At 42.2% G+C, this 21,368-nt stretch overlaps 1 protein-coding gene across 1 annotated transcript in view; it reads left to right on the forward strand.

The window, feature by feature from the left end:
* The window catches only part of RGS6 (regulator of G-protein signaling 6), a 255,842-nt gene that overhangs the window by 204,866 nt on the left and 29,608 nt on the right, over positions 1-21,368 (forward strand). Inside the window, exons 6-13 of the mRNA XM_009882506.1 lie at positions 2,586-2,650; positions 5,619-5,695; positions 7,901-7,982; positions 8,506-8,580; positions 9,652-9,750; positions 10,813-10,874; positions 15,246-15,356; positions 18,595-18,720. Of these exons, the coding sequence (XP_009880808.1) occupies positions 2,586-2,650; positions 5,619-5,695; positions 7,901-7,982; positions 8,506-8,580; positions 9,652-9,750; positions 10,813-10,874; positions 15,246-15,356; positions 18,595-18,720 (697 nt within the window). The remainder of the gene's footprint in view (positions 1-2,585; positions 2,651-5,618; positions 5,696-7,900; positions 7,983-8,505; positions 8,581-9,651; positions 9,751-10,812; positions 10,875-15,245; positions 15,357-18,594; positions 18,721-21,368) is intronic.

Here is a 21,368-nt window from a genome sequence, read left to right on the forward strand (position 1 = left end):
TACATGAAGTGAAATCCCGGGGTATCTCAAGCCCACGGGGCTGTAGCCATCAAGTTCAGTGGGGCCAGAGCTTTACCTACCATTACCTTCATTCTCCTATAGCTCTGTTCATTTTGGCAGGATTTATGGCAAGCAGAATATTGCTCCTTGGGAATCTTAAATAATAACAGTATTGCTTTTGTGGGAGAACATACTCTGATCTGTAGCTGAATCTGATATGTTGATCAATAAAAAGTTACCTCATCTGGGCACTCATCTGGCTGATCAATAAACCAGTATATAACTGATGGCAACCCGTAGTTAAAGTTCTCTGATCTATGACATCAGACTTCTTTTTCCCATTTTTTTAAGATTACCAGCTGACAGCTGGTAAAAAAGAGAAGACTGAGCATGGTTTATGAGCTAATAAACTGCAACATGGTGTGTTAAACATGTGAGTGCCTGCAGACAGTGATAATACATAAAGAAAATATGTCAGTGTTGTTATCTTTAGCTGTCTGCATGCAATGTTGCTGTCTGTTCCAGAACTGCACTTCTTTCACAGTTAAATGATAAAATCAATTGTTGCATCCTGGTGTGCCACTGGAAGAGGAAGTGAATCCGTGTGCGCGCTCATAAAACAGGAGCTTCTGGAAGTGCTTCTTTTGAAATATCTCATAATCTAAGATCAGTTTGGAACTCCTCCCTGAATAATCAGGGTTTCTTTTCTTTCTTGGGCAATAATTACTCGTCATTTATGGATTCTGGAAATCATTTGCTGGGGTGGAGAAGTAGCCTGCAATGGTGCCTGCCATGTGATAGTTCATTTGCAGCCCTCATCTGCAGGGAAGCTAGCATAGACTTACGTGTTTATCCCAATGAGGGAACTGCTTAAGAGAAAACACGATGCTGTTCATTATATGCAAAATGATTTCCAGATTTTACAGTCACCGTTTATAACTGTCCGAACTGTGCCAAATATGCATTCTGTAAATATCAGAATAACAATCTGAAGAAGGAAGTTCTGTTTTTTTCCTGTAGTACCTGATAAATAACTGCTTTTGCAGTCAGATTATTGTGCTGCAAGGGCACTGAGTGGAACAGTACACCTCTAAATAAAGCCCTGTATGAGCTGACCCACAGCTGGACAAGCTGCAACTGCATTAGCTGTGAGCCCTGTAGTGACAGATTTTCATCTGTCCCAGAAATCTCTAACATATGCTTATAATCAGTCTTTGCATATCAGAGGTCTGTACAGATGGAGTCTTCCCAGGAATTAATCCCAAACTAGCAGTAGACCCAAATAAAACTGAAATCCCAGCAGCTCTTCATACTTTTTCTATTTGCATGGGTCCACTCAGAGGACAGGAACTAACTTGCTAATGGCAGGTCACTGCCTAGCATGAAGAAATACTGTGCGATGACTGACTCGCTTTATTTGGTGTTGTAAATGGCTTACAGATGAAATTGCTCGTGAGATGTATAAATATAAATATACGTGAGCTGATCAGCTCTGGTTACCATGCGTTATATGAAGGTTAGAATTATAGGAATAGCATAGAATAGAATTACATGAGTGGCACGCTTTTTAACCTATACTTTTAAACAGAAGAATAATTTTCTGATGGAAAGCATCTATGAAGGTGTCAGAAAATTGTATTTATCAGGAAACCAAAACCCCATGGTTTTTCAAAGAAAAGCAAAAGTTTTCTCAAAAAGCTTTATTGCAGTTTTATGTAGATGATGATTTACTTTCTGCTCCGCTCCAGTTTGGTACGCTGTTGGAAAATAAGTACCTGGTCGTGCAGCATGAGAGAGGGCAAAACACAAGGAAGCTCTAAAATTCGCATCTAGATCCATGCCAAAATGACAGCACTGAACCTCTCTTACCTAGTTCAGACCTGACTGTACCCCCAGGGTGTGCTGGGGACCTTCTGTTTCAGCCTGTAATGGAAAGGGGGTGAGCTAGCAGTCCAGCAGGCAGCCTGGGACTGGTTTGGTGTCATGCGGTGCCTCGTCATGACCCTCAGAATCCCAAACCACATCGGTTTCTGCAGTGTCTGCCTATGGTGAAGTGTGAGAAGGCTTTTCTTAACCATTTGAAATGTGTAGAATAAAAGGATGAAGCATGTGAAAAAATGCTCGGATCGTACCTTTAAGATCTGTCCTATATTTCTGTTTTCATTTCAGTATCGTGGATTTCTTTCTCTCTCTCTCTCTTTTTTTTTTTTTTTTTTTTTTTTTTTTAACAAAAGGGGAAAAGAAGTGCAAAGCTTCTCACTTTGGCAGACATACCCTCAAAGTGCTGAGGGGAACAGGTTGCTAATGGTAAATCTTTTACCAGCCCCAGAAGCAATTGTGCCTTTCTCAGACATCTTGTTAGGTCCTGGCATCTACTCTCAGCACTTTTAAATGAGATGTCCCAGATGTTTACGGCCTCTGAGATTACTAGTGGGTAATGTCAGCTGGGTATTCAGCCCTCTCATTCCTTGCCTTGTGTTGCTTTCTGATGAGAACAAGCAGTGCATGGACCACTTTTTTTCTTTTTTAAGATCTCGTACTAATAATCTGTCTGTAATTGTTTCCCATTCTGTTTCTCCCTTTAGCCATCTATCTTTGCAAACGGACCATGCAGAACAAAGCTAGGCTGGAGCTGGCGGATTATGAAGCCGTAGGTACACTGCTGCTAGAGCTTAAAGCTGGGGGTGGGGGGGCAGTGCAGGGAGAGCTTTGCCTGCCAATTGAATGCTGCCATTTTGTGCCTTGGGGTCAGTCTTTACTGTGTCTTTTTTGCAGTTGTCAAAATTGTGTTGAGGTTGATCTGGAGACAACATCAGGAACACGATTGGGGAACGTCCCTGGCTTTGCAATAGCTCAAATTAAAGCATCTGCTGGACAGCGAGCTGAGATTGGGAAAATCTCACAGAAGTTTACGTTGGCTTCCTCTTTCTAGTTAACAGTTCCCGGTTTATATAGCAGATATTAACACACAAAAATGATGGGGTTTAGGTGCATTATTGGCAATTAAATTGCAGATGGCCCATCTAGTTACAGACCTTAAAAGGAAAGTTTTCAGATATTAGACTTGGACTGTTTTCAATATGCCATATAAAAACTATTGCTTATGCTTATTCAGGGCATATTTTCTGTTATGAAATGATTATCCATAAAAATATCCCCAACCTTGGCTTCATATTGTGCAGGGTTTGGGTGGAGAGGCGTGGGAAAATGGAGGCAGGAGGGGCAGGGCTGGTGTGAGTTTCTTTGAATGCCAGCAGTGTAATGCTCTGACCAGCTGAACTTTTCTTTCTATTATATTGACATTTTTTTGGTTTGCTGGCTCAACAGTGTAACAGCTGAATTTCATTGGAGGGTTTGTTTACAAAGTTGGTTCTAGTGGACTTCTATGTTCATGTTTATTACAATGAAAACATTTATATTGAATACATTTAGGTTTTTTTTTCCCAAGAATGGACTTTTTATTCTTCCTTACCTTCCACATTTTGGGACCTTTGTGCACATGGGTATATACACATGCCATTTGGTCCTTTCAGTGAAGAGCATGCAAAAATTGCTGCTTATGTAGTCCACCCTGGAAATGCACCCAGAGTTCCCAAGAGTTCTAATCTAGAAGTACTGGCATAAAGGAAGGAATATAATAATCTGCATGCATTTACACATCCTTTTGCTGACTTTTCTCTTCTGCATATTGTTGATTTCATTATTAAAACCATTAAAATTGCTCACAGCCAACCAATTAACTGTAAGTACTCTAAAGATCTATCATAAAGCAACAAAAGGCTGTTCAGCAGCGTGCACGCTCCCACACACATGCAGTGAGGCTATGGCTAAGTACTTTTGCACATCGTTGTCTACTGAGAGTAGCAATGCTCCAGTGATGGCAAATAATTAGATCTTGGCAGTGTCTCATTTTTCTTGTGAATATTGCATTGCACAATTAGAGATTGCTTTTGCATTCAAACTTTGCTCTCTTAATTAGAGACAATCAGATAAGAATGGCACCGACTCTTCCTAGTCATTATGGGAGCTGAAGCAGATCCAGCAATGGAGATGTAAGCTGAGCACAAGTGAGAGAAACAGGAGTGGGAAGGAGCCCTGTATATTTAGTACACGTTTTTGGGGATGTAGTATGAGAATGCTTCTCTGTGGGCATCACTGACCTGGAGTTTCCAAAGAGAATCTCTACAAAGCATCTCAGGGGACATCTTCTCATTTTTAGGTTCTGCTCTCAGCTTTCATAGACAACCCCAACCCCCGCCTTTATACTGGTAGAGCAGGGGTCTTGATGATATGATTAAGCTTGCATAATTGCATTCCATTTTATTTATAATTGGCCAAACATAAGCACGATTCAAATATTGCTTCAATTGGTGATTCATTGGCTTCAGCATATTTACTCCAGAGGGCACATGTGAACATAATTTAAAATAAAATTAAAAAAAAGAAACCCACAAAAAATTGTTTTTGCAGATAATTACAAGTGGTTCTTCCTTGTAGCCACAGTTAAGGAAATCATCGCAGTTCAGCACAGCTGTAAATCATTTGCTTAACTTTTCCGTGTGTACGAACTGAAAGTCTTACATGGACTTGGTGGTGACAGGGCCAAGCTTTATGCCTTGTGTTATACAAGAGTTTAAAGTAAATAATAGGAAGATTTATTATTTAAGTAAATAGTAGGAAGATTTCTTCTAGCATTGAAATGCATGCACATAAGCACTTTCTTGAAATAAAAGGAATACGTATAAAGAGAACAGCAGTAGGACCAACAGTGTTCATATCAATAAAAATTTGCAACAGTTGAACCAGCTGTAATGGAGAAGAAGGCCAGCTTAATGGTCTCCTAGGCCTCCTTGTCAGGGTGGGTGTGGATATGTGACTTCGGGGTGCCATTTGAGCCTGAAATTCTGGCCGTGTCCCGAGTTTGACCTTGAGCTGTGGTGAAGCCACATCCACTTCCAAACGTTCAGATCACGATGCTCTCTGTAATGGGTCCCGACCAGGGCTCTTACTTCAGGTGTAGAGCGAGGCTACATCTGGACCCAGTCTTTGCAGTTAGCGATGTTCATTGTTCAGACAAACAAGCTATTTCCTTTTATGAATCATCCTGGCAATCCCCAGCCTGCGGTGCTGTGCAGCTGCGTAACGGTCTCGGCGGTGACCAGGACTGAGCAAAGCGAGAGATGCTCAGGCTTTGCACCTTAGCAAAAGCCTGAAGAGAAGAGAGTGGTGGTGGGAGGCAGGGAAAGTGGGGATGAGAGGGAAACGTGCAGGTGGCAGCCATCTGCTATCAGAAGTGAAAGCCGTCAGCTTCACAAAGCTTCTCAGTGTTATCTTTTGGGAACAAGTCCATCACTATTTTCATAGTGGAGCTCAGGCCGTCTTCATCACACTCCATTACTTCTCCCTGACAGGGCCTTCCTGGCTGCAGCCTGAAAGGATGCGTTACAACCTTGTATGCCTGCAGGATAGTTCACCTGAAACCAACACTGACTTCCGTGTCTTGAGTTTTCCAGCTTAAAAAAAGGAATAAAATAAATAACCGGCATGCTAACTGTGCTCTTAAGCAGTAGTTCTAATTACAGGGATTAATTGTTCTTACTGTTTTCATCTTTTGTCAGGAAAACTTAGCAAGACTTCAGAGAGCATTTGCAAGAAAGTGGGAATTCATCTTCATGCAAGCTGAGGCCCAAGTGAAGTGAGTAATCCTGGAGCACTAAACTGCACCAGTATTTAGAGCTGTGAAGGGAAGGGGATTCTGTAAAGATAAAATTTCTCTGTCAAAGTCTTTACTGCGACTAAGCCCAGAAGGTGTTGGTGAATTTTAATCAACAGCAGACTAGAAACAATAGAGAGCCAATTCTGAAGGTTTGTGCCAGAATCTAAAAGATGGATTTAATTATCTGTGCATGGAAATGTTGGTCAGGAGCTCCTGAGCCTGGATTCACCGTGGGAGCTTGGGCAATTCGCTTGTCCAGTCTGCTTATACTTTTGTGTAGTATTTTTGTTTTGTATAAATGGAAAGAACAGAACTTAATCATCTGTCTGTGTTACTTTATGCTTTTAAAGTATTTCTGAGTTTAAAAATACCGCCCCTTCAAAGTGATTATAAGGGTGGTATTTACAGTAGACTGGATTTGGTTTTCTCATTTATACCAATCCCCATTTGACTCCATTGTACCTCTACTTTCTGCGGTCTGAATTGTGCTACTAAATTAGTTTGGAAAATTGGGTACCACTTACATGAAATTTAGTCAGATTTAATATTTGGGTTTTTACTATCCTCTTCTCATGATTGAAATCTACATTTTTTTCTTATCTTCCCTTGTTACAACAGTTTGAAGCCTCTTAATATTTTGAGCGTGTTTTCATTATTGCTGCAAAATGTGTATGGTCCAGGGTTTGTAGACTAGTTGCCTACAAACTAGTGCCTAAAACCCTACATGTCCGTTTCATGTGTGTAGCTGTCACCTATAAAATGGAGAGGTTGGTGAAGATGGTGCATGAGAACACCAGTACTGACATTCTGTACCACTAGAAAGAATTTGCACTTTCAGCATTAGATGCTAAAAAGTTAAGGAACATCATTTTTTGAGGGTGTGGCTGAGGTATGTCTCTATCTTTGATTAACTCTTTGGAATTTTGATTAATTCTTTGCTTAATAACTTTGTAATTATGCACTATTTAACTACATAGTAATTATCCTTTAAATTACAAGGTAATTAAAGGAAATTTTTTTTTCTGACCAGAATGCCAGTATTCTGTTTGGAAGAGAAAAATAGAAGTTACGATAGCAAGTGTACTTTTAGTTACTTAAAATTTATTGCCAAGATGAAAAAAAAAAAAACCCAACACACAATCCTAAGTCAAAACAAAGTTCTACGTTCTGTCTACAGCATACAATTATTACCTAAGAAAGAAATATAAATATCAGATTCTTTACAGAATCACTGTTGCTTATTCATCTTTTCTCCATTATGTTTTCTTTGAAATGTAAGCATGGACTGGCCACTATCAACGTTTTTTGCTGGCTAGTGTCAGCTTCTTGGTTCCCAGTTTGTGTGATGGTTTAGTGTTCAGGTTTCCAACAAGGCAGGGCTGGAATTCACAGTGTAATCCACAGCCCTGAATTAACTAAAAAGGAAAGCCAAACAAAAATAACTGAAAACATTCCTCCTGCTTATCAAGTTCTGCTCCACCTTCCATGTCTTCATTTGCACACAGAATTTCCATTGCTGTACCTGAACGGCTCAAAAACTGCAACCACAGAGCATCTATGTTGTGTCTTCATAGTTTAAAATGTGAAATACTGAGTTATCAGTAAGTTTAGGGATTGGAGCTGAGAATCGGGGTTCAGCACAAAGCACCCATGAAAACAATTCATGGAGCCTCCAAAGAGTCCCTCCAGTGCACTGTGTGCTGGGAATGCCTGGGACAGCTGCCCCTTCGCCATCTGTGGTCATACCAGCAGTGCTGCTGGGGCACAGGACCTCCCAACATAGACCTCCGTCTGGCACCGGTCAAGAGCTTCACCTGGACTAAAGAGGTCCCAGTGGGTCTCCTGACAGAGCCAAAGTCAAACACAAACTTCCCGGGCCTGCCAAATCAGGGTCTGGGAACAGTATCAGGAAAGGTTGTTTTCTTCACCAGATAAAAAAGCGGAGGTTAAAATAAATTCCCGCCCTTAATAGGAAAATGCCTTTTGACATATGTTGGAGCAAACATCAGTGATATTTTATTCATGGCACATGGCCTTGCTAAGCGGGAGTGTGACATTTCTGTACAAAAAAGTGAATTTCTGATTTTATTTTTTTTGGTCATGGGGTCATCCCACCTAGGAACGGTAACAAAGAAGAAAGCATTAATTGTATGTTGACTCATATGTCTATGCTTTTGTTTTCAGAATCGACAGGAAAAAGGATAAAACGGAAAGAAAGATTTTGGACAGCCAAGAAAGAGCATTCTGGGATGTGCACAGGCCTGTGGTAAAGCTCTTTTTGAATGATGAGACTTTCCAGGTTTTGACAGGAAAGTTTTAATACTAGTAAACACTGCCCTGTATTGCACAAAGACATTGCCTTGAAAGTCACGACATGGATTTTGCTTTCGGTTCGAAACAAGCCCAGCGTCTACAAGATTATTTTAGACATTCTAGGCTTGTGCATGCATGGAACTATTGATTTGGAAATATGCGATAAACGTGAAGTTTTGAAGATTATTTATTGTGCATACAGAAGAAAAGCCGCTTACCCAGTTTGGCTCAGTCTTCCTAGAAAAAGCTCTCCTCTTAGCTGAGAGATTTCCTTTTGGTGCCAAAGTTACGAGCAAATGGATTTGATGCTGAGATGCTGACTTCGGGTATATGCACTCTCTAGTTTAGCAAGGATAATTGATGGGACACAAACTTCAGGAAAGAATTTTGGACAAGATCTAATTGTGTATTTCAGAATGGTACAGTGGCATGTGGATTGTAAACAGAGGAGTAATACGATTATTGTCTCTTTTCAGCCAGGCTGTGTGAACACCACAGAAATGGACATTAGAAAGTGCCGTCGTATGAAAAACCCACAGAAGGTGAAGAAGGTCAGTTTGAGTTTCTGGTTTGGTTTGGTTTTTTTTAAATGCAAATCACGCTTCACACCTACAGTATGTCAGAGTTTCCCAATAGCAACTAAAAAAAAGGTATTTTGCAAATATCAATTCTGCTTTGTTCTAATCTGTGAATTTAACATTCCTGTTTTACCAGCAGAGCGGTACAGGTTGGGTGACTGGTATAGCTGAGAAGGTCATTAAGGAGTTCTATGTCCCAGATGTCTACTGGCTCTGCATTCCCATAAAATTAAAAGCAGTTCGCAAAATTACCTAGATCCCGTTTGCAGAGATTATTTGGGCACAGATTTTTCAGAGCTGTTTACTTGCCTTAATCGATTGAAAGGCTGGATGATTAGCAACCTGGGTGCCTTTGACTTCCAGCAAGTTTTAGCTCTTCTGCGTATATATTAGCTTTGGAGGTCACACCAGACTCTGGAACTTCCATTGGAAGTGAAATTGCAGCAGAGTTATTCACATGTCTCTTAAGAGTGTTAGATAAAAAGCAAAAGCACTAAATGAAAGGGTAACTGATATTGCTTTCGGTATCGGTCTCTCTCCTGAAAATTAATGGCTACAAGTCAATCTGCGGGTTTTAGTTCTGAGAGGTTCATTTGAACTTGACCCATTGACACGTGGTTAAGCTCGCTCTTCAATATGTAGTTTTACAACAAGACATTAAACCGAGCGGAAGAAAATGGCACAGGATTAGGTTCTCATCTTTCCTTTCTCCACTTGATTCACCACAATGACCATTCCCAGTGTTCATCCTGCAAGCCTTGACACACACAGCCCTTGGAGCTCCTAAAAATTATCAGCTGCATTTTAACATTTAAAATAAACCCTTTCCTTTACATGCCTGCAGACCTTCCAAGTGCAGGCGCTTGCAAGCACAGTCTGTTCTGTAAATTTTGCTCCAGGCTGAATGATTATTGACCTGTGTGGATATAAGCAGAAGGAAATTGCTGGCTTGTTACCTTACTGTTTTGCATACTGCACTCTTTCTTATTGCGTAACAGAGAAAAATGCCATAATCTCTTCTGTTTGTTTATCGGTTCCTCACAGTCAGTATATGGTGTTACAGAAGAGTCTCAGCCCCAAAGCCCTGTACACGTGCCCTCCCAACCTGTACGCAAAACTACAAAAGAGGATTTCCGGAAACAAGTAAGTAGATGATTATACGGCAACTCTTCTGAGAACTGGTTTCTGCAAAAAAAAAACCAAACTCACTCATATATAAAGTTATGGAGATATCAGCAAAATCAATTTTATGCGTTACCTGTCCTTGATCCTCACGTACTTTATGTAAAGTAGTAAGTATTTAAAGATATATTTATATATTAACTGAGCAGTGCAGTTGTACGGTGATACGTATTATGGGTAATACTGACCTTTGAATCTGGTATTACTCTCTCTGTGGACCAGTGGACAGCTAAATTTTCAGGTCACTGAGGATATCTGAAAAGTGGGCAGTGACAAAGACTAGGGAAGAAGCCAGCATACTGGGGCACGGGCTGGGGAAAGGCATCATTTGGTGCATGGCTGTTAGATTGTACAATCAGGACTTTTAGGGAACTGGGAAAAAGTTATTTGCACAATGACTCCAAGGAATGTCCAGCCAACTCCCCCATCTTTGCCCCAGCACAGGGAGCTCTCCCTCGAACTTACTTTGCTGTAACAAGCAGCACTCACTGAAGTACAGGCAGGAATCACCAGGTCAGCATTTTAGTAAAGGCAGTTTTAATGTTTCTTAGGCAGCCAGTTTTAGGGTGGTCTTCTGAGCTAAACCCGAACACTAAATTTCTCAAGCTTTTTCCATCATAGGCTGCAGAGTACTGTGAAGAACGAGCTCATGGCAGAGAGCAAATGTGCTGTAAAACAGTTACTGGTCTTGTGATGCCAGTCAGAGAAATGGAAGAGAGGAGTGTGGTGTAAAAGGGGGATTGTATTGCACCCTGAGTAGTCTAGGAACCTCGGCCCCAAATATGTGCCTTTTCTACTTTTAGTTATGTCTTCTGAAGCTTCCCCTGGGTCTTCACCATAAGAAATGGAGACTCCTTTTGGAAGCAGTTAATAAGCTGCTTCTAATACCTAGGGAAGGGTCCCGTTTCCTTCTAAGTTACTTTCAAGCTGTTTGGAAAGAGAAATCAATAGTGTGTTGGGATATGATCAATGCATGCTGTAGAACTCCTTGATTGTAAATGTCCTTGTCATCTCTCTCCTCAGATAACTTTTCTGAACGTGCAGATAGAGAGACATTGTTTAAAGATGTCCAAAGTAGCAGAAAGGTGAGTGTCCCCGCTTGCATGATTTCCTCGTCTCCAGTTTGGCATTTCCAGAAACAGAGAGCGGGCAGGAACGCACAAAGGCTGGTCCCCCTTCTGTGCATCGATCCTCCCCCCTCCCTGCCTGGCCGTGCTGCCTGGCTGCTGACCACTGACACTTCTGCACTCGCTCTTCTGCCACTGGCAAAAAGGAGGTGAAAAATGAGGATGCTGTCGTACTGTAAAAGCAGAAGAAATATCATTCACAAAAGAAAGAGCCCTTGCAGTACTTTTGTTACCCACCCCTTCACTACAGTTTATTTACAGAAAAGTCATTCCTCTTTCAATTTGAAAATACCTTTTGTTTGTTTTTTTTTTCTTTTGTGGGTAAACTCTCAGTGTTCAACTCTTGTTATTCTGGCACAGCTCTGGGGAAGGATCTGTGTTTGCATCTTGTTGCATGTGGTGTTCACGTCCGTGTTCATTCTGGGGTTGTAGGGCCAGTTTCCGCTCCCACTTGTGCGTATGAAACCCTGTGGGAAGTACTGAGGTTGTACCTGGACTACGCAAGGCAGTGTTTTAAGAGGTGGATTCCTCACAAACTCAAATCAAGGCACAATTAGACTTGTAGAATATTTAGTTCTGGTAGGAAAGTATGAATAGGTAAAGACCAAGCTCAAACTTAATTGAGAATGACAGCTCCTTTACTTAGATACTTGTAAGTTATGCACATTTGCAGGGGAATCAGGGAGACAAATGCAGGGATTGGCACGCTCTTCAGTAACATCACTTCTAGAGCAAAACCATGTTGAACATGAGGGACATGATAAGGGCTGGTGCCTTGTAGAGAAATAATAGAGGAATTTTTATTTAAGCAACTTTAAAAAACCCTGTGAAATGTGCTTTGCAGTGTCTGCATCTGTAATTAGCATGTGTGTACTAAACTAGGCAAATTAAATGGCGAGAGCCTCAAAGTAAGTTCCTATTGGCTCATAAACTTTAACAATTAAAATGAAAATTTATCCAATTAAATAGAAAATATTCAGAGGCTCCCTGAAATCCTGCATGCACTATATTGTACAATTGAAATTAGCACATTCATATTTATGTTTTGGGCTTTCTGATTCTTTTTTATTAAGAAGATATGTTTGTGCTTTACCAAAAAATGTCATTTTGTACTGAATTTACTTAGAATGACCTTAATATACTGAGACAGTAATAATTTCCAGGCTGGTAATTTGCAAGCAAGCAGGTCTGTTTTGCTTGAGTTTTTTTTAGGTAAGTATTTATTCAATAAGATGGACTCAGTAAAACTCATTCACTTGTGAACATCGAATCCTGTCCACACAACATACCTGTTGTTCAAGCTTATAAGGAGCTACTGACATTATACGTGTGACATTGTCAATGCCAAAAAAACCCTATTAGTTTTCAGTAAAATTTTTCTCGTTTGAAAGGGCTTTTCTTTTTTTTTTTTTATTAGTTCCAAATTGGAGAAGAAAATGTTGCTATCAAAACCTGTGCAAATTGATGACCAGGAGAAAAGTAAATAAAATGAGAACAATCAAAAAGTTCTTCTCTCCTGTTTTGAAATTTTCATTTTGAAAGTATACAGAATAAAAATCACGGTTGTGATATCTATATCTTGTGAAGAAGTGTTTGGCGATGTGATGACTTCGGGTGGCAGCGTTGCTGGTGGGCTCCAGGGCTTGGTGTGGAGAGTGGAGGACCACAGAGCAGGCTGGAGGGAAGTAGAGTGGCTGATGAGCCCAGTGGCTTGGCAGGGGTGGGGATAGGTGAGGAGGAATGAATGTAGATGACCTGAATCAAACGATTGCCTGAAATAAAAACCCGTGTGGCCTGAAAGCCCGATGCAAAACACCGAATGCACACGCCAGGAACAAATCTGCTGCTTAAGGAGGTGCTCTTCTTAGCAAGTCACTTTTCAGTCTGGGCCCTGCTTTTGGGACTAGTTTAAGTGGCAGCGTGGCAGATCAGGGTGCTGGAGATGACTTCTCGGCACGCTCCTTTCAACGGCCAAGCCTGACAGCAGCACCACTGGCCATTTTTACAGTACAGTGCAAAGGCACTTTCAGGCAGGATGAGGGAAGCACAAGGAGGAAATAAGACAGGTGGTGGTGGGGAAAACAAGCTGCTGTCTAATCTGTAGTAGGAATTATTTTAATAGTGAGAGGCCAATCATGTACGTTTTCCATGAATGCATGCTATTCTGTGGGATAGCCCTTGTCCAGCAGAAGAGGAATGGAAAGGCTCTCAAAAGATTAACCCCAACTCCGATGAAATAAATACCCACTACTAAAGATTTGCTTCCCCCTCCTCCCTGTTCCCCTTCCTGGAGTAGACCTGCATCAACTGTGGGAGCAGGCATCCCTCAGCTGCTCCAGGCACCTTGGAAACAGTTTTCTCCTCCTTTCTTCCACACCCTTTCTCCCTACTTGGGACCTGCACACTGTCAGGTTTGGGACTTGGCAGTGAGATTGAGAACTATTGAGCAAAACTATCAATGTATTCTACCTACTGTTTTCCCTGACTGCATCATGCAGTGTTGGTGCAATCCCAGTACGTGTGGCATCACAGAAGCGGCTGGGGAAAACTTGAGCATCTTCCTACTAGAAGCAACCTCAGGTCCCTAGATGAAAATGTGTCACAAATCTGTGTTATCCTCTCAGTTTCCCAAAGTTTTTATGAAGCCTCAGCAGGGCCCCTGGACTGTGAGGCAGTCAGGCTCTCAATGCAAGCTCTGCAGCCTTTGGTGAACTTTTCCCACCACCTCTTCTACCAGAATTACGTTGCATCGACTGAAAGGCCAAAAGTCCAGGTTTGCATTTTGACAGAAATGTTTTCCCTTAGGAGTTCCTCACCTGTAGCCTCCTTTAGACAATGAGGCAATGATTCTGCTGCTGTCATTACACTGAATCAGCAAAATGTGTCTAGCAACTCCCCCTTGTTTCATTTAATTTAGTTTTTTCCCCTTTTATTTTTGCTTGTACTTGTACTAGCACCTCTGATGCCTTCTTATTATTTTATTAGGAGCAATTCAAGTTTCACAGCAGATATCTCCTGATTGATCCTTTTTGTTGGGGTGTTTTTTAACCAACCCTCTCTCTCATTGATGTCTCGGGGATTGCTGCTGCTCTCTGAAATTGGACGCTGCTCCCTCCTCCACCCCTTGACCCACAGCAGTCATGAAATGTAATTAATGAAATGAGATGAGACAGCCCTGACTGCCCTGAGGGGCAATGGGAACCTGCTGTGGTTACAAAAGTGTATGATTTTAATGCCTCATGATAAGAGCTAGGACAAACAAAAAGAAATAATTACTGTAGAGCAGGTCAGGGGAACTTTCTGCCTTTTGTGACCCTTTGTTTCACAGGGTCTTTTTATTCTCTTGCCTTTTTGAGGTGTGGAAGACCAGAGGTAAAGTTTAGCACGGACAATCACAGTGCAAGTAGATTAGTTGTTCAGTATGATGAGACTCAATTAACTTAGTTAATTACTTGGCAGACCTAGGCAAAAAAATTAAAAAGTGCCTTAGAGTATTTCCAATATAGACTAGCACAAATGTCTTTTGATTTATTTCATATATGCTGTCTTTCTTTTGTAAAAATGCGCCCCTAGCCCCAACCCCAGTGGAATTCCTGAATCACTTATGCAAGCAGACACAGTCCTTTTCCCAGGAAGCTCTTTGAATCTCATCCCAGTGAGGATTAGAAGCTATATGTGTCTTATCTGACTCGTCATGAAGCAAGCTAGTATAAAAGCCAGGTGTTTTTCCAACATGCATATCATTTACTACATTCTAGGTTAATTATTATAAACTACTGTTGAAGTATTTTACAATAGTGTCATTAGACTAAATGCTATACCAATGTAGCAAAAAAAAATGATCTATAGCCTGAAGCTTTGATGCTCAGGACTGTGATCCTCCGAAGATTTAAGTATATTCTTAGCTAAGCACATGACCCTATTTAGATGAGTTACTCATAATGCATAAAGTTAAGTGGGCGCAGAAGTCTGCAAAAACCAAAAAGGCGAGAGGCAACAAATGAAGAGGAGGGCGTTCGCTTCATAGTCATCCCATGGCTATCTGGGGGAAGCCTTACCATAGCAATCCAGTTGTTGCCTCATCGGGCTTTTTGTGAGTATCTTGGCAGAGACAAACTTGAGGAAAATACTGCAGTGAGCTGGTGCAGAGAAATCCTTGTATGCACCATCCCTGGGAAAAGGGACTCCTGTGGTTGCTGAAAAACTGACTGATCCCTACGAAAATAAAAAGAAGCACACACGTGAAAAAATAAGCTGTACCTCTCTCACGTGTGACTGAGCATTCAGGCCCTGATTTATTTTTTTTTTCCTCTTTTTTATATCTGTCAGTTTAATAGCCTACACAGAGCAATATGTGGAATATGACCCCTTTATAACTCCTGCTGAGCCTTCCAATCCCTGGATAAGTGATGATGCAGCGTTGTGGGACATTGAAATGAGGTAAGAATTGGTAGTTTTAAGTAATGTTAGAGTTGTCTTGCCATTTTGTTTGTGTGCTCTTCCCACTGCCCTGTTTGGATAGGAAATTGGATGTCTGTAACTTTGCAAGGTACAAGTGCATAGCTGAAGTTTAAACAGGAGCTTATGCTTTATTCCTCTTTCTGTGAATTTTTCAGCCCTTCCACTTCCATATGACTTGATGTGTGGTACTCTGTAAGTCAGGTAACGGACGTTCTCGTGCCTGTCAAGGACATGCATAGACCAAGGTCTAAGATTCCACACGTAGAGGATACTGCTAAGAGATACTTGTTCCAGCTCATCTCGCTTGACCTTTGAGAGCCTGCTCTCTGGTCCTCCCCCTGCTGCAGTGCTCCAACCCTGCTCCTGTCCTGGGATCCCATGAAAGATGCTGCAGGAAGAAGAAGATGGGATATGGGGTAGTGGCCGTTCCCACTGTGCAGTGGTGGATTTGGCACAGGAGCCAGAGGAGTGTAGCTCACACATAATGCGTGTGACTTGGCAGGTCAGAATTATAGTAGATTGACAAAGTGAGTTTGAGCCTTACCTGTTAGTAGTGAACAAGCTTGGCTTGTCTCTGTTATGGTGTCTAATAAATGAAAAGGAGGAATGACTGTAGGACCTCTAATGCCTTGCACCTCAGAGAGTTTCTCCAAAAGAACAAGCGCAGCACTTGAATTTAGATCGTCATTTGCCCATGGGATGCTGGTGCAAGGGAAGTCTGGCTATTGTCTACATCTCTTGCTATCACAGGCTATCCACAGCCCTCGCAGCGGGGCTAGAATTATCCTGCCTGCCTCTATGCCTAGCAGCTATGGCAGTAGGTTTGAATGAAACCACCGTGCCACGTATTTGCTTTGCTACTCACTCACATCTTGTGGCCAAATAGTGCAAGTGCTCAGCGGCTTCTCCTAGTGTTTAGCTGCTGCTGTTCGGTACCAAATCTGGAATGGGAGTTCACTTCAGCAAATCTTTGAAAAGAGAATGCCAAATCTAATCCTGTCTGTTCTTTAATAATAGTGTGAAGTTTAAGATGCTACCAGTCTAGGTGTTCCATGAAAAGGGCAAGTTATTCCCCTGTTTAAAACCCATATGGTCTGGGATGTGAACAATGTTTTCACCTGCTTCTCTGGTAGTCACAGAAATCTGTTAGTTCCCTAATCTCTGCCCCTCTTCACATAATTTTGATATTTTGGGTTTCCTTTTTAGTCAATTTTGTTTGTTTCCTGCGTCCTCCCTAGCAGGGCTAGAACCAGATATGGTCCCTGCAAAATACTTCTCTGGAGGCACCCCCACCTACAAGGTAATCCAGGCATCCATTATTTCTGCATCTGTTGAGGTAGCTGCAAATCCCAGAAAAGATGTCTGTATCCCTGAAGAATACAAATAACCTAATGTCACAGCCTTTGTAGGAATTTAAAATAAATGCTTGGCTTCTCCTACGATTTCAGAGTTAAGGAAGGTGATTCTCCTGCTGATGAAAAAGAGAAAGTTGTATTGTTGGGAGATGGAAGAACAAACAGCTCTGTATTTCCATTTTATTCTCTATTGTAAGAGAACTCACTGCATCTGCATCTAGTTGCAACTTGCATGAATAATTAAATGATCCCCGAGAGCTGCGGTAGCCCTTGTGTTGCCTGCAAAGCTGTTTCCTCAGTTAGGAGAGCAGAGCCCTCACTCAGGAAAACAAAGGGCTTCTCATGTCTAATGGTGAGGCCAGCTGCCGAGTATGGACAGCCCTGTGCCACTGCAGTTCATCCTAGTTCATCCTTCGTGGCACTCAGGACTTGGGAAACGCCACGGAAAACCTTCAGTTTTAGACAGCACTTTGGCCTTTTTGTTCGTGCTAGAACATTGTGCAGCGCCAAGAAGAGTGTCAAATTCGGAGGAAATTTCCCAAGCTTAGCTCGTGCATAGCTCTGTGCAAACGTGGTTTTCATGTCCCCGTGTGCGGGGTGGCTCACTAAGCAGGTAGGCTGGTATCTGCGCCCTTGTCCCCCACGCTGCTGGCTCCTGAGCAAGCACAGGAGAAGCCACCCCGAGTGCTCTGCACTTTGAGTGAGGACATGCCCATCAATTTTGCTTAGTCTTTACACCAAGAGGAAATCAAAGCGGGCATTTTATTTACCCCTTTGGCTTATTTGTCTTCAGCACAGATCGCCACTGTCCCCTAAGGCTCCGGGATTAGGAATCACTGTGGACATGACGAGACATGTAGTTTAATAGATATGAACTGTTAACAATGGCTCTACTGTCACAAATGTGAGCAGCTGAGCTGTACTTTAATGGTTGTCTCATAGTATGACGCCATCACACCAGAAGCTTTCAAACACTGTGTGAGCCCAGATTACGCTCTGATGCGGACTGTCTCATAGGATCCTCATTGTGATTCCCAGGCACTGCCTCTCCCTGTAGGCATCTCTGCAACATGTCTGGCAGTTCAAACAACAGCTTATGTAAGTGGGATTATATTAAGAAATAATTTAGGAGAAAAGTTGGTAGTGATTTTGAGTGCCTCCGCATCTCAGTGTCCCAGCTGAGATACAAAATAAGAGTTTGATTATCATGGAGGAGAGGAGGGAGATGCTTTTTAGTCTTCCGAGACGTAGGCATCCAAAAATCAGAGGCACTGAAAAACGAAAGACCACAAACCAGTAACCGTTATTAGAAATCTTGTCTGCACTGCTTCTTAGCGAAACTGCTTTTTTAATGCAAATGTGGAACTGAAAATCTGAAGCCAGTTCCAAGTGACCAGCCAGCACTGTGTGGGACACAAGGAGATGCTCTGGACCGCACCAGTGGCCCAGGGAACACGGCAGGCAAATTTCTGCCTTGACATATAAGAAATTCCCAAGGCATATTTGAGGAGATATATAAGAAGTGTATAATGAATAATCATTCAAGTATGGTGTGCTGTCCTTTACATGAAACCTACCAGAAATTACTCTGAAAATCATGTAATTCACTGTATATTTCATTTTGCCGTGTACATAGCACCCAGATACTACAGTTGCTTTAATGATGACCCTAGTCTTTATAGCTTCTTTTTGTATGTTATTTGCTAACTTGTATTTCTGCAAAATCTTGAGGGGAAAAAAACCCTTATCTCCTTATCTGATAATCTTCCTCCCTTTGCTGCTTAGCAGAAACAGCAGCAGCTGCTTGGACAGCAGGCAGAAACGCACATTCCATCTGTTTTTTCCTTTCCCTCTCCAAACAGCAAAGAACCTAGTCAGCAGCGTGTGAAAAGATGGGGTTTCTCCATGGATGAGGTGCTGAAGGACCCAGTAGGACGAGACCAGTTCCTTCGTTTCCTGGAATCAGAATTCAGCTCAGAAAACCTCAGGTGAAACGTTTTTTGGCTTGCAGTAAATGGATGGGGCTAATCCTACTCTCTTGCATAGGTGAAATGCAATGCTTGGTCTGTCTTGAACTGCTAAAAACACTCATTTGAATAAAGTTGAGAACGGCAGGATCTGGCCCTTAGCACTGCTACGGATGCCTGTGCTAGAGCTATGTAAGTAATCTCAGGAACAGTGTTTAGCAGAGCCAGTGTCGTCAAGTATCATATGCAAAGGCTTGCAAAGCTGTAATGGTGTGATGATGCGTGGTATATTGCTATTAAGCCCCCTAACAATTTATAAGATTTGCATGTGTATTTGTGGCAGGGGTCATGTGAGGGAAACATAGTATGGTGATCGTGTGGCTAAAAGCTGCTGCAGTACTGGCACTCACCAAATCGGGTTTGCGACAGCTGCTTTTAATTCTGGCACTTCCTAACTATTTTAGAGCTTGACCCTCACCTTAATAGCACTCTCTCTGTGTGGGGATTCTGAGTACCTGGCTTCTCATGTTGTGAAGAAGACAAAACTTATGAGACATTAAGTAGACACCCACGTGATCCTGCGTCAGACTGAGAGTCTGTAAATCTATTGTGCATGTCTGCTACTTCAGCTACACCAGGACTAGGCAGCAGTAATAAGTTGCCATTTTTTTGGTGAACCAACGCTAGATGAAGACAAAAACTTTCCTAGAATATCCAGCCCCTCTGGCCATGTCCGTGACACTGTTGTAAACCCAATCTCTGGCTCTAGCACATTGCTTCACGATACAGTCCCATTGCAGAATTGATGAAAAGACATTGGAAGTGCCAACGGCACTCTTCATTCTGGGGTAGCAGTCCTTCAAAGATTATGCCTATCTCTTCAGCCCTTCCAGCTACAAAACTGAGTGCTAAACTCAGTGCCTTAGGATTCTTCCGTCATCCAAGAACTAATGTATTAAGCCATTTTCCGTTATTGATATCGGGTATCTTCTCACACTGACAGAGAAAGAGAGGTCTAGCTAGACATCACCCATAGACCCTAAGCTAAACCCACAGCCCTGCCTACATAGCAAGGATCCAAGTCCCCTGCTTGTCCTAGCATTAATCCAGATATAGCCACAGGTGTTATCATCCTTGTCTTGAACCTTAACTCTAATTCCAACCCTAACCCTGAAGTTCATTTTAGGGAAAGTGGCTCTCCTGCTCAGGAGAGGGTGAGGTCCCTGGAAGAGCTAGTGTATAGTATCCTGCAGATACAGCCAAACCGCAACAGGTCCCATAACAGCAGAAGCAAATATACTACAGTGAGCTCAGAGAAATTGGGGTTCCCAGGGTTATGCTTGAAACAGGGCTGGGGCAAACATTGGAATTAGGGTTCAGGATTGCAGGCATTTAAATGCGAGCTTCATTGCTTGGTCCTGCAAAGTCCAAAGAAAACAGGAGAGGCAGCCTGAGCAGGTAGAGGTTGATACTTGGTGGGCGAGGTTATGATTCAGACTCTTGCCTGCATGTGACAAACAGCCAAATTTACTGCCACATTCATCCGTTTGTGCAGAAGCAGGAAAGATGGTGGTTAGCAGTAGGGTGGATGAGTTGTGGTTGGCAGCAGGGCAGGTGGCAGCCACCGGCCTGCCCTGGAGGCAAGGGTTGCAGAGTCTAGTTGGAGAGTCATAGATATCTGCAACGATCCTCACCTCCTCCTTCCCCTGGTTAGTCCTGGAGACACCGAAGGATCCAGTGGTAATGTGACTGCCCTAGATATTTGTGGTACCCAGTAAACCCCACATTTTTATGCAGTCTGAATTACACTGCAGAGGCTTCGTCATGGTGCTCTGGTGCCATCTCGGCATATGGATGGGCGCAGGGACCAGTTCACGAGCTTTCTTTGGGGGCAGTCCTGTTCCAGCAGGCCCCGTGGTGGTTGGCAGAGATGGCCCGAGAGCGCGCAGTTTCACTGGCAGAACTGTGCCTGCTCCAGGGATGAGGAAATGTGCTGTCAACTGGACATGCGGACAGTCAGGTTTGGTGCCTTTGCTGGTAGTAAGCAGGTTTTATGTTGTTCTCAGTTTATACCAGCTAAGAACTTGATTGCACAGACTTTAAGTTTGTTTTTCGTTAATTTTTTTCACTTAGAAAATACAAATACATTACTGAAGCACGTGAACAATTGCCACTTCAGTGCAGTTGCCTATCCTTCGAGGTCTGAAAGGGAAATCCCAGAAAGTGACTGTAGATGACATTGGAACTGACCATCGTATTTATCGTATTTTTTCCCATCCAAGGAGAAATACAGAAAGCATGCCAGTAGCAAAACAGTGAAAAATCAATGCACCTTTATGTTTGTCATTTTTAAAAATCTGAAAGTTACTTGTGGGATAAACAAGGGAGTGTTACTAAATTACATAAATGAGCTTGACAATTTATCACTGAATAGGCACTGAACTTGTATGTGCTTACTGCACTTACATACAGTGGTGCTTATTTGCAATTAAATTATAGTGGTGAAGTACGAAATTAATATACTGTATTAAAATACTCCTCAATTTTTTTTTTTTTAAATATATCTGGGGTTGTACTAATGAAATCCAGTAGGTTTTATGACTCGAGGGTGTCCCTCATGTTCATCCTACTCAAGCACTTGGAGAAAGTTTCACTGTCAGAAAGCGAGC

This window comes from Charadrius vociferus, unplaced genomic scaffold (assembly GCF_000708025.1).
Source record: "Charadrius vociferus isolate BGI_N301 unplaced genomic scaffold, ASM70802v2 scaffold50, whole genome shotgun sequence".
Classification (NCBI taxonomy): Eukaryota; Metazoa; Chordata; class Aves; order Charadriiformes; family Charadriidae; genus Charadrius; species Charadrius vociferus.